Below are 15,261 nucleotides of genomic sequence, written 5' to 3' on the forward strand. Positions count from 1 at the left end.
GCAGTTTAAACAGCAGGGCTGAACATATGCCAAGACACTATGCTGCTTCTTTGCATTTTGAAAATAGTTATTTACATGGCTAAAAGTCAGCGTAACATGTCATCAGGTATGAAAGAATATGCTGTTCGAGGCTTGAACAGGGCTATGGCCAGGACCATATGGATGCAAATACCTTTGGCTTCAACCATCTTGTCGTGGCTGTAGACAAAAGCCAACTATCAGGTTCTAATAACTCTCGCTCTGAGACACACAAAAGCCAGGAACCATGTCTGATGACTCTCTACATAGACAAAAGGCCAGGTGCCAAGCTGATATGTGAGATTCAGGTCTGATATATGAAATTCACCTGAATGTAACAGGTAGGATCATCAGGTCGTTATCAGGTCTTCTGGGGTCAAGTGCCACAGGACCGCTCCCTCTGGAGTCAAAGAATTGCATCAAATCATTTCTCACAACTATAGCAGCTGTATAGGTGTTCATACAGCCTGCTGTTGAAACAACAGGGCTGATCATGTGCCAAGACACTATGCTGCTTCTTTGCACTTTGTAAATAGTACTCTTGTATTGTTCGAATAGTTTGTGTTTTGCACCATGTTTGTATGCAAATTACGGAAAAAATAACATACCAAACAGGTTTTGAGACAGTTGAGATGTTGTATTTACAATTCTAAAAGCCAGCGTATCAGGTAAGATCATCAGGTCAAGATCTGGGGCCAAGTAGAGTCTCTGGTAGAACAGCTCTTTGATATCTGTGTTACCTGTGACAGATTGGTGTCGCCAGCCAACACTTTGCGCCTCTCACCAGGCTGTACCGTTCCCCCTGAGTCTGTATCCGAGTAACTGGGCGGTATGTAGCGGCTCTCAGGTGTGGTCGCCTCATCTGTGTAGGCCAGGTTGTTGTGGAGAACTACACAAGCCTTGACCACATCCCGAGCCCTGTCTGGCAGGAACTCAATCGACCTCCCAAGAAATCTCCACCGTGCCACCTTGATTCCAAAGGCATTTTCACTGACCCTCCTGGCTCTGGAGAGGCGGGAGGGTCTTAGCAAAATCGTTGTGCCACCTACTGTTCTGGCGTTGAATTGTTTTCAGCACACACAGCCTTCGGAGAACCATAAATGAAAAAGGGTCCCGCGTGTAACGGACTCGGAGTAGCATATTTCGGCCTTTAGTGTTTAGCTGAGAATCTGAATCAGTTCAAGGTCTCCTGCCAGAGGATCTCAATGATTAAAGATCTGTGATAAACTGAGCAGTCAGAGCATTGAGAGTTTTACAAGTCATTTAAAGAAGCTTCAACTCATTAGAAACTGAGAGTCAGTATAAAGAGGCTAAAACCAGGCTGATGTGTTCCAACCTGTTGACTCTAGTTAGAATCCTGGCAGCCGAGTTCTGTTCTGTCTGAGGAGGCTCCTCACTTTTCTATAGAGACAAATAAAAAGACTGTTGCTCTAATTATTCACCTAAATATGGGGTTGATTTTGATGTTATATATAAGTCCAATAAGAGTTCGGTAATGGTCTGTAGAACTAAGAATGACATGGATATTAAGTTCCCTGCCTTTCATCTTTCTGGGCAAACTCTGGGGGTGTCCAATAGTACCAAATACTTAGGGCACATTATTACAGACACGTTGGAGGATGATGCCGACATGTGCAGACAGAGGGGATTGCTCTATGTCAAAGCTAACATGTTGGTCAGAAAATTCCACCACTGTACAGATGATGTTAAGATTAATTTGTTTAGAGCCTACTGCACCCCTCTCTATACAGCTCCACTCTGGGTGAATTACAAGTAGGAGAGCTTGCGTAGGTTGAAAGTAGCCTATAATGACTGTCTTAGGATACTCCTGAAGAAACCCAGGAGTACTAGAGCCAGTGAGTTGTTTTGTAATATGGGTCTAACCACCTTCATGGCCTTGCTGAGGAACCTAGCGTTTCAGTTTATGAGTCGGCTGGACCGCTCGACAAATCTAATAATTGATCTTATGACAGTCCCTGGCCGCAGCTCTGTAAAATACACATCCAAGATCTGGGAACACTGGCATGAGTGCGTTTTTTAGCCTTTCTTTCCCTGTATATTTTTATGTAATGTATTGATTCTATGTATTGTTGTTGTTTTTCTCTGTGGGCCTTGAGCCTGTATTAAAGTTTATATATATATATATATTATGAAGTTTAAAAAGTTGTTTGCAGAGTAACACAATATTTAAAGTGTCATGTAATGTGTGAATGAAATCTTTTAATACTGTGAACACACAAAATAATTAAAAACACAGAATTTTTTTTTTAGAACTTTATTAAAATCGCAACAAAATTAAAATAAAAACAAAAACAATAAAGGAAAGGGATTTAAATCCTTAATGATGAATTCAAAAAAATGAAAGACAAAGCAATCCTCAATATGATTATGATATTATCCATTAAATCTTAACTGATTACATGTGTAATATTCGGACACCGACCCACAACGTTATCCTCTCACACCCACAGGTGGATTAATACAATGATTAGTGATTTATCTTCAGTTTTTTTGCTAACATACGCTCCAACGTTAACGCCTGGCTGAACGGAGACTATCCTGTCATATATGAATCCATCAGAGGCCACTGGGACCTGAACAGTCACTCATGAGTTTGGAGAAGCTCCTGCACGGTCCATGCTTTACAAATGACTTAAGGTTATAATGGTCTTTGGGATCTGGACAACACAGAAGGTCTTGAAGGTACATTACACTTTACTACTGTTACAATTAATTAATTAGATTAATAAACATATTAATGCCTGAAATAAAGTGTAGTTGATCTGTTGGACATGCTGAGGCTCTGAGGTCATTGATCATTATATCAGTAAAGTCTGTTCAGTGACTCTTGTTCAGTGATTTCATGGACACACATCAGTTTGTTTCACCTCCAGCTCACATGTGGAAAAGAAAAGAAGAAATAATCAGCTCATTGATGAGGATCAGGATCAACACAGGTTCTAAAACATCACACAACCTGATTTCTACATTGATTTAGAAAACAACAGCAAACACAATCATGTCAGTGTAATTATAGATTTCTGTCTTGACAAAGTGAGAACTAAATATGTGTGATAAAGCAAGGTCAGTGTTTGATTGACAGCTGATCTTTGTGCGGAGCAGAATTGCACCACGACGAACTTTGATCAACAAACATGGAACAAAAAAGTTAAAGATTTAAACACAGAATCGGAATCACTGCCTGTTAATGACATGTTGTTCACTGGTTCTCGCACTTACACACCTGTGAAGGCAGGAGATACAGACATATCCTGACTGGTAGTTGGCTGTGTTTGAGGAAGAAGTTGTTGGTGTTTCAGGATCTACTGCATTTCACAGCGGCCTATTCACACTTGGTGTTATGAGGAGCTATCAGTAAGAAGCAGAGTGTGTTATCCTTCATTCACAACATACAGTAACAATTAAAGTCAAATCAAATAGATGCATTTAATAATAATAAATCACATCTTTATTCATAAAGCACATCTCAGAACAAATAAGGAAAACTAGTAAAAAATAATCAATACAAACTCACTCATAAAAGAATGAAAAAGTTAGTGTGAGGTGTGCTCTGATTGACGCTGACGCCCACTCCACCTACAGCTCTGGGGAAGGAAGAACAGGGACACCTAGTGTCCAGTTGAGGTTGGAAGGGGTTGTCACCATATGCTGACCTTTCCGATCTAGTTCTATCTATTGAGTATGTTACATTAAAATGTGTTACCCTTTTAAATGTCATGGCAAAACAGTTAACGTCCGTGATAGAGTTTTCAGGATACATCTGATGATATATTGATAACATTGCATGCCTGTCAAGCTCATCCAAGATAATATGTTAATACAGTTTCCTAAAAAGAAGTCTTTCTGCTGACACCAAAAACACTGCTTCACATAAAGCATATCGGTTGAGTCATCGCCTGCCATACTTGTCCATCATAAACATCTGAGGGTGTGTACTAACACACCCTCAGGTATGTTACGCTTTCACCATTCGTCACATCTCTCTTCACATCCAGGTCTTTTAACAAGTGATTTCAGAGACTTTACAACACTGCTGTAACAGTACGGTCGTATTGGATAGACATTTACTGAAGACTGGCTGCTTTCATGTTCCTCTCCTGCTTGCATGTTGGGAAAGACTTCAATCTGATCCTCTGCCTGACATCCCCCCTCTTCGTCCTCGTCAGTCATGTAGTCATTCTGTACAGATTTAAAGTACCACGTAAAAAATGGCTCAAAACAAACTGATAATTAGCTATAGCAAATGGCCAGTTTAACTCTAAAAGGGATAGCATATGTGCAGCTTCACTCTGAAAAGACCACACCCAGCACATGAACATGTCCTTTTGAAAGTGAAAGGCCATTAAATGTGCAGCCTCACTCTGAAAAGACCACACCCAGCACGATAATAATCCTATTTGAAAGTGAAAAGATCGTATGCGCATCTCAAACTGCAAGCTTAGAATTAACAATCGATTTGCTTCATAGTGACCCAAACAACAGAACAGTTCTATAAACATCTTCACAGACACACACACACAGAGGAGCTTAAATTTTAAATCCCAACAGGTTCGATAGAAGTAGGTTTTAGGTTTTGATTTAAAGGAAGTTACCGACACGGACTGCTTTTCCTCAGGCAGGTTGTTCCACAGTCTCTGAACCTTATTTCTAAAACTGTGTCTTAGTGTTTAGCTGAGAATCTGGATCAGTTCAAAGTCTCCTGCCAGAGGATCTCAAGGATTAAAGATCTGTGATAAACTGAGCAGTCAGAGCATTGAGAGTTTTAAAAGTCATTTAAAGAAGCTTCCACTCGTAAGAAACTGAGAGTCAGTGTAAAGAGGCTAAAACCAGGCTGATGTGTTCCAACCTGTTGAATCTGGTTAGAATCCTGACAGCAGAGTTCTGTTCTGTCTGAGGAGGCTCCTCACTTTTCTATAGAGACAAATAAAAAGACTGTTGCTCTAATTATTCACCTAAATACATCAGCTGGTTTTATTATGAAATTTAAAAAGTTGTTTGCAGAGTAACACAATATTTAAAGAAGTGTCATGTACCGTGTGAATGAAATGTTTAAATACTCTGAGCACACAAAATAATTAAAAACACAGATTTTTTTTATAACTTTATTAAAATCGCAACAAAATTAAAATGAAAACAAAAACAATAAAGGAAAGGGATTTAAATCCTTAATGATGAACTCAAAACAAATGAAATACAAAGCAATCCTCAATATGTTTATGATATTATCCATTAAATCTAAAGTTATGACATGTGTAATATTCGGACACCGACCCCCAACGTTATCCTCTCACACCCACAGGTGGATTAATACAATGATTAGTGATTTATCTTCAGTTCAGGGTCTGTGTGGATGGAGGTGGAGCACGTGGAACATGTTGACCAGCAGACACTCATACACACAGTAGATGGACGTTTCCTACGACCCTCGTTTTGTTGCTAACATACGCTCCAACGTTAATGCCCGACTGAACGGAGACTATCCTGTCATACATGAATCCATCAGAGGCCACTGGCACCTGAACAGTCACTCATGAGTTTGGAGTACTCCTGCACGGTCCATGCTTTACAAATGACTTAAGGTTATAATGGTCTTTGGTATCTGGACAACACAGAAGGTCTTGAAGGTACATTACACTTTACTACTGTTACAATGTATTAATTAGATTAATAAACATATTAATGCCTGAAATAAAGTGTAGTTGATCTATTGGACATGTTGACGCTCGGAAGACATTGATCATTTCATCAGTAAAGTCTGTTCAGTGACTCTTGTTCAGTGAGTTCATGGACACACAATCAGTTTGTTTCACCTCCATCTCACATGTGGAAAAGAAAAGAAGAAATAATCAGAAAATCAAAACAACAGCAACATTAGTTATTTCAAACACATTCATGTCAGTGTAATTATAGATTTCTGTCTTTACAAAGTGAGAACTAAATATGTGTGATAAAGGAAGGTCAGTGTTTGATTGACAGCTGATCTCTGTGCGGAGCAGAAACATCACCACAACAGACTTTGATCAACAAACATGGAACAAAAAAGTTAAAGATTTAAACACAGGATCTGAATCACTGCTTTTAATGATTCAAGTCTATTTGAGTTTACAGAACTCAGCTGTGTCTTTAAAATAACAAACCCTAACTCCAGCATAGAGAGGCTCAGTGACTTTGGTCTTGATTCTGTGGAGGAGAGTCATGGTGTCAGAGACGCTGTAGAAGGACAGAACACCTGCACTGTGATCCAAGTACACTCCGACTCTGGAGGACACAGGACCTGGCGCTGGACGCCCGATTCTGTTGTGATGAATGAAATATCCCTCTCGATCACAAGCTAACATCCAATATTCATAATTTAGTCCAAATATACTTTTTGGTTCTTCTCCTCTGCTGATATTCTTGGTTGTGACCATTACACCAACTGCTCTTCTCATCACCCCCACCTCCACCTCCACCTCCCAGTAAGAACGTCCAGTCAGAATCTCTTTACTCAGGACCTGATAATGATATGTGAATCTGTCTGGGTGATCAGAATATGACTGTTCTTCTCTCATACGTTTTACTTTTCTGTCTCCCTCAGATAATAACAGATGTTTGTTTGCTGTGTTTGGATCCAGTGTGATTTCCTGTGAATATCTTAAGAAGTCAGCTCTGGTCTTGGGCTCTGGTTGTGGCAGTAAAACTTCCACTTGAGACACAATCTGTAAAATCTCTGTCTGTAGTCGACCTCTGAACTTTGACACAGCTGCTGTCACGTCCTCAAAGTACCTCAGAGGACGGATCCTGATGCTGGATGAGTGTGTAGATCCACTGAGTGGTGACAGTGAGAGGTAGTTGTGTAGAAACTGGTTGTGGTCCTCTGTGTCTGCGAGCTGCTTTAGTTCATGGTCTTTCCTCTTCAGCTCAGTGATCTCCTGCTCCAGTCTCTCCAAAAGCTCTCTGACTCGACTCTCTTCAGTTTCCTGCTGGGATCTGATCTGCTGCTTCACATCAGAACTTATTTTCTCCAGCAGATGGATCAGCTCAGTGAAGATCTTCTCACTGTCCTCCACTGCTTTATCAGCAGAGCCGTTGAGGGCCTCCTCCTCCTGTTGAAGCAGCTTCACATCTTTCTCTGTGTCCTGGACTCTCTGCTGGATTGTTTGTCTCCTCAGCCCGAGCTCTCTCTGCCTCTCAGTCCTTTCTGCTGCAGCTGACACTGTGTCGTGGTCTTTATGTTCATCCACAGAGCAGAGATAACAGATACACTGCTGATCAGTGCGGCAGAACATCTTCATCACCTCGTCGTGACGAGAGCAGATGTTCTCCTGGAGCTTCTCCAGCTCCACCAGCTTGTGCTTCTTAAATGGAGATGACTGAAGATGAGGCTGGAGGTGTTTCTCACAATAAGAGACCAAACAATCCAAACAGGACTTACGAGCTTTCCGTTTTCTCCCAGTGCAGGAATCACAGGCCACATCTTCAGGTCCAGCATAGCAGTGATCAGCAGGAGCAGCTTGGAGTCCAGTCTTCTTCAGCTCCTCCACTATATCAGATAACATGGTGTTTGTCCCCAGGACAGGCCTCGGTGTGAAGGTCTGTTTACACTGAGGGCAGCTGTAGCTTCCTCTCTCCTCCCCATTGTCCCAGTGGGTGTTAATACAGCTCTTACAGTAGCTGTGTCCACAGCCAGTAGTCACCGGATCCTTCAGTAGATCCACACAGATAGAACAGCAGAATCTTTCTCTGTCCACTTTAATTTCTTGCTGTGCCATTTCAGCTGCTGCCAGAGACTAAAGAACAGATTCACTTCTTCTGAGCAGAAAGAGATCTCTGCCCCTCCCCCTCTCGTTCACTTCCTGCAGTGACTCAGCTCCCACAGTTCACAGCTTGTTGTTCACTGGTTCTTACACTGACACGCCTGTAAAGGGAGGAGACACAGACATGTCCTGACTGGGAGGAGCTGGTTGTGTTTCAGGAAGAAGTTTTTTTTTCTTTTCAGGTTTTACTGCATTTAACAGCGGCCTATTCACACTTGGTGTTAAGAGGAGCTTTCAGTGAGAGGCAGAGTGTGTTTCCTTCATTCACAACATACAGGAACAATTAAAGTCAAATCAAATAGATGCATTTAATAATAATAATGAATCGAATCTTTATTTATAAAGCACATCTCAGAACAAATAAAGAAAAACTCGCAAAAATAACTAAATCAAACCCTCTCATAAAAGAATGAAAAACTAACAAAGTAGATTAAAGATTAAGTTAAGGTTGAGGTCGCCTTTACCGCTACAGAGGGGCCATTAGGTTTGTAAACAGTAGTCACACACAACCCATACACATAATACATGAATACTTAAAAAGAGCACTAACATTCCATTAGTCCTTGGATACCATAAAATGGTGTTTCTGTCGGCATTCAATAAATTTGGTTATCAAAAGAAAATATTGAATATTATTATCACGAATTTTAATATTAAATAATAACTTTAAAGTTACCTCAGGTCACCACCCTTCAAAGGAAGGGGAAAGATAGCCAATTTATTGATTAAGTCTCATACAAGTACTAACAACAAATTTGGAACTCTGATTAATAACAATCAAATTAATAACTATAATCAAAATTACCATCTAGATAGTTAGCTTAGCTGAAGGATATAGAGTTCTTGACAGTGTAGATTTTGGCAACATTCACATATGCAACATTAATGAAAAAACAGCAAACAAAAACAACCTTAAGGTGAATAAATTTCCTGGAAATAAAGACAAAAAAACAGACTGGATTTATTCTTTATTTCATCTTTCAGCTCCATCACACGTTACATTGTTGTTATGTTGTATACATATATAAGAGATTTAAATGTATATACACATGTATAAGATACACATGTGATGAGAGCTGCAGAACAAACCCTCAGAGGGACTCGATCAGGACAATCTCAAATGGAACTGCTAGTTCAGATCATGAAAATCAAAAAGAACAGAAACCTACGTAGCAGCAGATAAATATGCCCCTTTACTAAATATGTAAATACAATGAGGACGAATGGATTCACACTTTACAGAGATGAGCCTAGATGAAAACAAATCAGGTTCCACAATTACAATGTGACCAAAGATCCCATAACACTGATGCTCTGTGCTTCCAACCAGAGTGAAGTTGACCTGTTGGACATGTGGACGCTCTGAGGTCATTGATCATTTCATCAGCAATGTCTGTTCAGTTTATACATTGACACCTGAGTTGACACAACTTGGCTGTGGATCCATTATAAACCCTAACTCCAGCATAGAGAGGCTGAGTGAATGTGGTCTGGACTCTGTGGAGGAGAGTCATGGTGTCAGAGACGCTGTAGAAGGACAGAACACCTGCACTGTGATCCAGGTACACTCCTACTCTGGAGGACACAGTACCTGACACTGGAGTCATGATGCTGTTGTAATAAAATTCATATCTGTTTTCATAACAATATAATGACCAAGATATATCATTTGATCCAAATTCACACTCACGTGATTTCACTGCTCTGCTGATATTCTTGTATGTGACTGCTACACCAACTCCTCCTTTCACCCTTACCCCCACCTCCAGCTCCATCTCCCAGTAACAACGTCGAGTCAAACTCTCTCTACTCAGGACCTGATACCAACCAGTGAATCTGTCTGGGTGATCAGAAGAAGACTGATCTTCTCTCATATGTGATACTTTTCTGTTTCCCTCAGATAATAACAGACGTCTGTGTGCTGTGTTTGGATCCAATCTGATTTCCTGTGAATATTTTAAGAAGTCAGCTCTGGTCTCTGGCTCTGGTTGTTGCAGTAAGACATCCACTTGAGACACAATCTGTAAAACCTCTGTCCCTGTCTCATTCAGAATGTCCTGTAGTCGACCTCTGACCTGTGACACAGCTGCTGTCACATCCTCAAAGTTCCTCAGAGGACGGATCCTGATGCTGGATGAGTGTGTAGATTCACTGAGTGGTGGCAGTGAAGGGTAGTCGTGTAGAAACTGGTTGTGGTCCTCTGTGTCTGAGAGCTGCTGCAGTTCATGGTCTTTCCTCTTCAGCTCAGTGATCTCCTGCTCCAGTTTCTCCTGAAGCTCTCTGACTCGACTCACTTCAGTGTCCTGCTGGGATCTGATCTGCTGCTTCACATCAGAGCTTCTTTTCTCCAGAAGATGGATCAGCTCAGTGAAGATCTTCTCACTGTCCTTCACTGCTTTATCAGCAGAGCAATTGAGGGCCTCCTCCTCCTGTTGAAGCAGCTTCACGTCGTTCTCTGTGTCCTTGACTCTGTGCTGGATTGTTTGTCTCCTCAGCCCGAGCTCTGTCTGCCTCTTAGTCCTTTCTGCTACAGCTGACACTGTGTCGTGGTCTTTATGTTCAGCAGCTTGGAGTCCAGTCTTCTTCAGCTCCTCCACTAAATCAGCTAACATAGTGCTTTTCACCAGCACAGGCCTCGGTTTGAAGGTCTGTCTACACTGAGGACAGCTGTAGCTTCCTCTCTCCTCCTCTTCGTCCCAGTGGCTGTTAATACAGCTCTTACAGTAGCTGTGTCCACAGCCAGTAGTCACCGGATCCTTCAGTAGTTCCAGACAGATTGGACAGGAGAATCTTTGTCTGTCCAGTTGATTTGCCTGCTGCGCCATTTCAGCTGCTGCCAGAGACTGAACAACAGAGTCACTCCCTCTGAGCAGAAACAGATCTCTGCCCCTCCCCCTCTCGTTCATTTCCTGCAGTGACTCATCTCCCACAGTTCACAGCATGTTGTTCACTGGTCCTTACACTGACACGCCTGTGAAGGGAGGAGACACATACATGTCCTGACTGGGAGGAGCTGGTTGTGTTTGAGGAAGAAGGTTTTTTTCTTTTCAGGTTTTACTGCATTTAACAGCGGCCTATTCACACTTGGTGTTATGAGCAGCTTTCAGTGAGAGGCAGAGTGTGTTTTCCTTCATTCACAACATACAGGAACAATTAAAGTCAAATCAATTAGATGCATTTAATAATAATGAATCACATCTTTATTTATAAAGCACATCTCAGAAAAAATAAAGAAAAACTCGCAAAAATAACGAAATCATACCCTCTCATAAAATAATGAAAAACTAACAAAGTAGATTAAAGGTTAAGTTAAGGTTAAGGTCGTCTTTACCGCTACAGAGGGGCCATTAGGTTTGTAAACAGTAGTCACACACAACCCATACACATCATAACTATACATGAATACTTAAAAAGAACACTAACATTCCATTAGTCCTTGGATACCATAAAATTGTGTTTCTGTCGGCATTCACAAATTTTAATATTAAATAATAACTTTAAAGTTACCTCAGGTCACCACCCTTCAAAGGATGGGGAAAGATAGCCTATTTATTGATTAAGTCTCATACAAGTACTAACAACAAATTTGGAACTCTGATTAATAACAATCAAATTAATAACTATAATCAAAATTACCATCTAGATAGTTAGCTTAGTTGAAGGATATAGAGTTCTTGACAGTGTAGATGTTGGCAAAATTCACATATGCAACATTAATGAAAAAACAGCAAACAAAAACAACCTTAAGGTGAATAAATTTCCTGGAAATAAAGACAAAAAAACAGACTGGATTTATTCTTTATTTCATCTTTCAGCTCCATCACACGTTACATTGTTGTTATGTTGTATACATATATAAGAGATTTAAATGTATATACACATGTAAAAGATACACATGTGATGAGAGCTGCAGAACAAACCCTCAGAGGGACTCGATCAGGACAATCTCCAATGGAACTGCTAGTTCAGATCATGAAATTCAAAAAGAACAGAAACCTACGTAGCAGCAGATAAATATGCCCCTTTACTAAATATGTAAATACAATGAGGACGAGTGGATTCACACTTTACAGAGATGAGCCTAGATGAAAACAAATCAGGTTCCACAATTACAATGTGACCAAAGATCCCATAACACTGATGCTCTGTGCTTCCAACCAGAGTGAAGTTGACCTGTTGGACATGTGGACGCTCTGAGGTCATTGATCATTTCATCAGCAATGTCTGTTCAGTTTATACATTGACAGCTGAGTTGACACAACTTGGCTGTGGATCTATTATAAACCCTAACTCCAGCATAGAGAGGCTGAGTGAATGTGGTCTGGACTCTGTGGAGGAGAGTCATGGTGTCAGAGACGCTGTAGAAGGACAGAACACCTGCACTGTGATCCAGGTACACTCCTACTCTGGAGGACACAGTACCTGACACTGGAGTCATGATGCTGTTGTAATAAAATTCATATCTGTTTTCATAACAATATAATGACCAAGATTTATCATTTGATCCAAATTCACACTCACGTGATTTCACTGCTCTGCTAATATTCTTGTATGTGACTGCTACACCAACTCCTCCTTTCACCCTTACCCCCACCTCCAGCTCCATCTCCCAGTAACAACGTCGAGTCAAACTCTCTCTACTCAGGACCTGATACCAACCAGTGAATCTGTCTGGGTGATCAGAAGAAGACTGATCTTCTCTCATATGTGATACTTTTCTGTTTCCCTCAGATAATAACAGACGTCTGTGTGCTGTGTTTGGATCCAATCTGATTTCCTGTGAATATTTTAAGAAGTCAGCTCTGGTCTCTGGCTCTGGTTGTTGCAGTAAGACATCCACTTGAGACACAATCTGTAAAACCTCTGTCCCTGTCTCATTCAGAATGTCAAGTAGTCGACCTCTGACCTGTGTCACAGCTGCTGTCACATCCTCAAAGTTCCTCAGAGGACGGATCCTGATGCTGGATGAGTGTGTAGATTCACTGAGTGGTGGCAGTGAAGGGTAGTCGTGTAGAAACTGGTTGTGGTCCTCTGTGTCTGAGAGCTGCTGCAGTTCATGGTCTTTCCTCTTCAGCTCAGTGATCTCCTGCTCCAGTTTCTCCTGAAGCTCTCTGACTCGACTCACTTCAGTGTCCTGCTGGGATCTGATCTGCTGCTTCACATCAGAGCTTCTTTTCTCCAGAAGATGGATCAGCTCAGTGAAGATCTTCTCACTGTCCTTCACTGCTTTATCAGCAGAGCAATTGAGGGCCTCCTCCTCCTGTTGAAGCAGCTTCACGTCGTTCTCTGTGTCCTTGACTCTGTGCTGGATTGTTTGTCTCCTCAGCCCGAGCTCTGTCTGCCTCTTAGTCCTTTCTGCTACAGCTGACACTGTGTCGTGGTCTTTATGTTCAGCAGCTTGGAGTCCAGTCTTCTTCAGCTCCTCCACTAAATCAGCTAACATAGTGCTTTTCACCAGCACAGGCCTCGGTTTGAAGGTCTGTCTACACTGAGGACAGCTGTAGCTTCCTCTCTCCTCCTCTTCGTCCCAGTGGCTGTTAATACAGCTCTTACAGTAGCTGTGTCCACAGCCAGTAGTCACCGGATCCTTCAGTAGTTCCAGACAGATTGGACAGGAGAATCTTTGTCTGTCCAGTTGATTTGCCTGCTGCGCCATTTCAGCTGCTGCCAGAGACTGAACAACAGAGTCACTCCCTCTGAGCAGAAACAGATCTCTGCCCCTCCCCCTCTCGTTCATTTCCTGCAGTGACTCATCTCCCACAGTTCACAGCATGTTGTTCACTGGTCCTTACACTGACACGCCTGTGAAGGGAGGAGACACAGACATGTCCTGACTGGGAGGAGCTGGTTGAGTTTGAGGAAGAAGGTTTTTTTCTTTTCAGGTTTTACTGCATTTAACAGCGGCCTATTCACTCACACAAATAGATGCATTTAATAATAATAATAAATCACATCTTTATTTATAAAGCACATCTCAGAACAAATAAAGAAGAACCTGCAAAAATAACAAAATCAAACCCTCTCATAGAAGAATGAAAAACTAACAAAGTAGAATAAAGGTTAAGTTAAGGTTAAGGTCGTCTTTACTGTTCCCGACTATTTGGTTTGTAAACAGTAGTCACACACAGGGGCGTTTCTAGGATTGAAAGAAAGGGGGGGCTTAGCCCCTAAGGATGTTGAATGTTTGCGCTCACAGCTCGCGCCAATTTTTTTTGAGCTCATTTGGGGCTGCGGATATCCATTGTTTCAGACAGTTCATAGATTGGTTCAATCAGAAAGACTGTGATTTTTTTTTTGTCTGTATCTTTGCTTGCATTCATTCAGTATAAGATAACAGAAGAGACAGAATTTCAGGGTCATTGTGAAATTTGACAACACAAATATGAACTTTTCTCAAATAGAGAGAAATAATTTTCCTGCTTGTTAAGGAAGGACGGATATACTAGTTTTGACTAGCATTAACTGATTATAAACATCAACATTCTATAGGCACTGATATTATTGTTTTAAAATACTAGAGATAGATATTAATGCAAAGAATAAAGAGCTGTCGATAGTTATTTCTTACATTTCAAATTTGCTCGTTCACACTCTTGCTCACTGGAGACATTTTCTAACAAAATAGCTAGCTAGCTAGCTTAGTGTTAACATAGCTCATTACAATATTCCCTTTCATTTGCCTCAAGTAAACCTAAATTCAAGCAGGTAACAAACGTTAGAAACTACAGATAGCCACATTCTGTAACCACCTGTACTTACAATTTCACTCCGTGCATCATTTACTATGAGCTAAACTCCTTGGCTGTAATCCTGCTGTCTTGATGAGAGACGTTACTTGACAGAGTGAGAAAGCCAGCGCAGCAGCGATACAGACTCCCCAAGGTCCTAGTGCCCGGTCTTTTATTGTTAAGTATGATGAGAGGCTATTGGATTGTAATTTGAAGGGGGAGAAAAAATACAAACCAGAAAAATAAATAACTTGTCCATGTGTAAAACAATAGTTTATTTCTTTTTTTTAATTTTTTTTTTTTAATTTTTTTTTAATCCCAATAATTATTTGGGGGGGCCCCCCTAAAACAGGCCTAACGACGCCCCTGGTCACACACAACCCATACACATCATTACAATACATGAATACATAAAAAGAGCATTATGAATCCATTGTTCCTATGTTAAGGACTTGTTGGGGAAACACAGAGCACAACACAGAGGTGGAAAACCTGGTCCTAACAAGTAGTTACCATAGTTGGAGGAGTGGGGGGTGGAGCCTGGCTGTGACACTTTATGCCCACCTACATCTGCAACCTGCAGTCAATGGACTCTCCAATCTGTAAATCACACAGTGTCCATGCCCCAAATATATATGCAGTGCTTTATGGTCAATCAATCAATTAGCACCATCATTTACTAAATTAACAGCATAATG

General features: G+C 41.1%; 3 protein-coding genes across 3 annotated transcripts; all 3 read right to left on the minus strand.

The window, feature by feature from the left end:
• Positions 1–5,157: 5,157 nt before the first annotated feature.
• On the minus strand, positions 5,158–7,847 carry LOC133000449 (tripartite motif-containing protein 16-like). The gene has a single exon (XM_061070390.1). It carries the CDS (start codon positions 7,788–7,790, stop codon positions 6,132–6,134), a length of 1,659 nt encoding a protein of 552 aa, XP_060926373.1. The 5' UTR covers positions 7,791–7,847; the 3' UTR covers positions 5,158–6,131.
• Positions 7,848–8,790: 943 nt separating this feature from the next.
• LOC133000450 (tripartite motif-containing protein 16-like protein) lies at positions 8,791–10,700 on the minus strand. The gene has a single exon (XM_061070391.1). It carries the CDS (start codon positions 10,658–10,660, stop codon positions 9,233–9,235), a length of 1,428 nt encoding a protein of 475 aa, XP_060926374.1. The 5' UTR covers positions 10,661–10,700; the 3' UTR covers positions 8,791–9,232.
• A 954-nt stretch (positions 10,701–11,654) lies between these two features.
• On the minus strand, positions 11,655–13,531 carry LOC133000010 (tripartite motif-containing protein 16-like protein). The gene has a single exon (XM_061069850.1). It carries the CDS (start codon positions 13,489–13,491, stop codon positions 12,064–12,066), a length of 1,428 nt encoding a protein of 475 aa, XP_060925833.1. The 5' UTR covers positions 13,492–13,531; the 3' UTR covers positions 11,655–12,063.
• Between the last annotated feature and the right edge of the window lie 1,730 nt (positions 13,532–15,261).

Source organism: Limanda limanda, chromosome 4 (genome assembly GCF_963576545.1).
Source record: "Limanda limanda chromosome 4, fLimLim1.1, whole genome shotgun sequence".
Taxonomy (NCBI): Eukaryota; Metazoa; Chordata; class Actinopteri; order Pleuronectiformes; family Pleuronectidae; genus Limanda; species Limanda limanda.

What these genes read in the sequence shown, in the direction of transcription:
- LOC133000449 (XM_061070390.1), bottom strand. Translation starts at nt 7,790, where the DNA reads ATGGCACAGCAAGAAATTAAAGTGGACAGAGAAAGATTCTGCTGTTCT.
- LOC133000450 (XM_061070391.1), bottom strand. Translation starts at nt 10,660, where the DNA reads ATGGCGCAGCAGGCAAATCAACTGGACAGACAAAGATTCTCCTGTCCA.
- LOC133000010 (XM_061069850.1), bottom strand. Translation starts at nt 13,491, where the DNA reads ATGGCGCAGCAGGCAAATCAACTGGACAGACAAAGATTCTCCTGTCCA.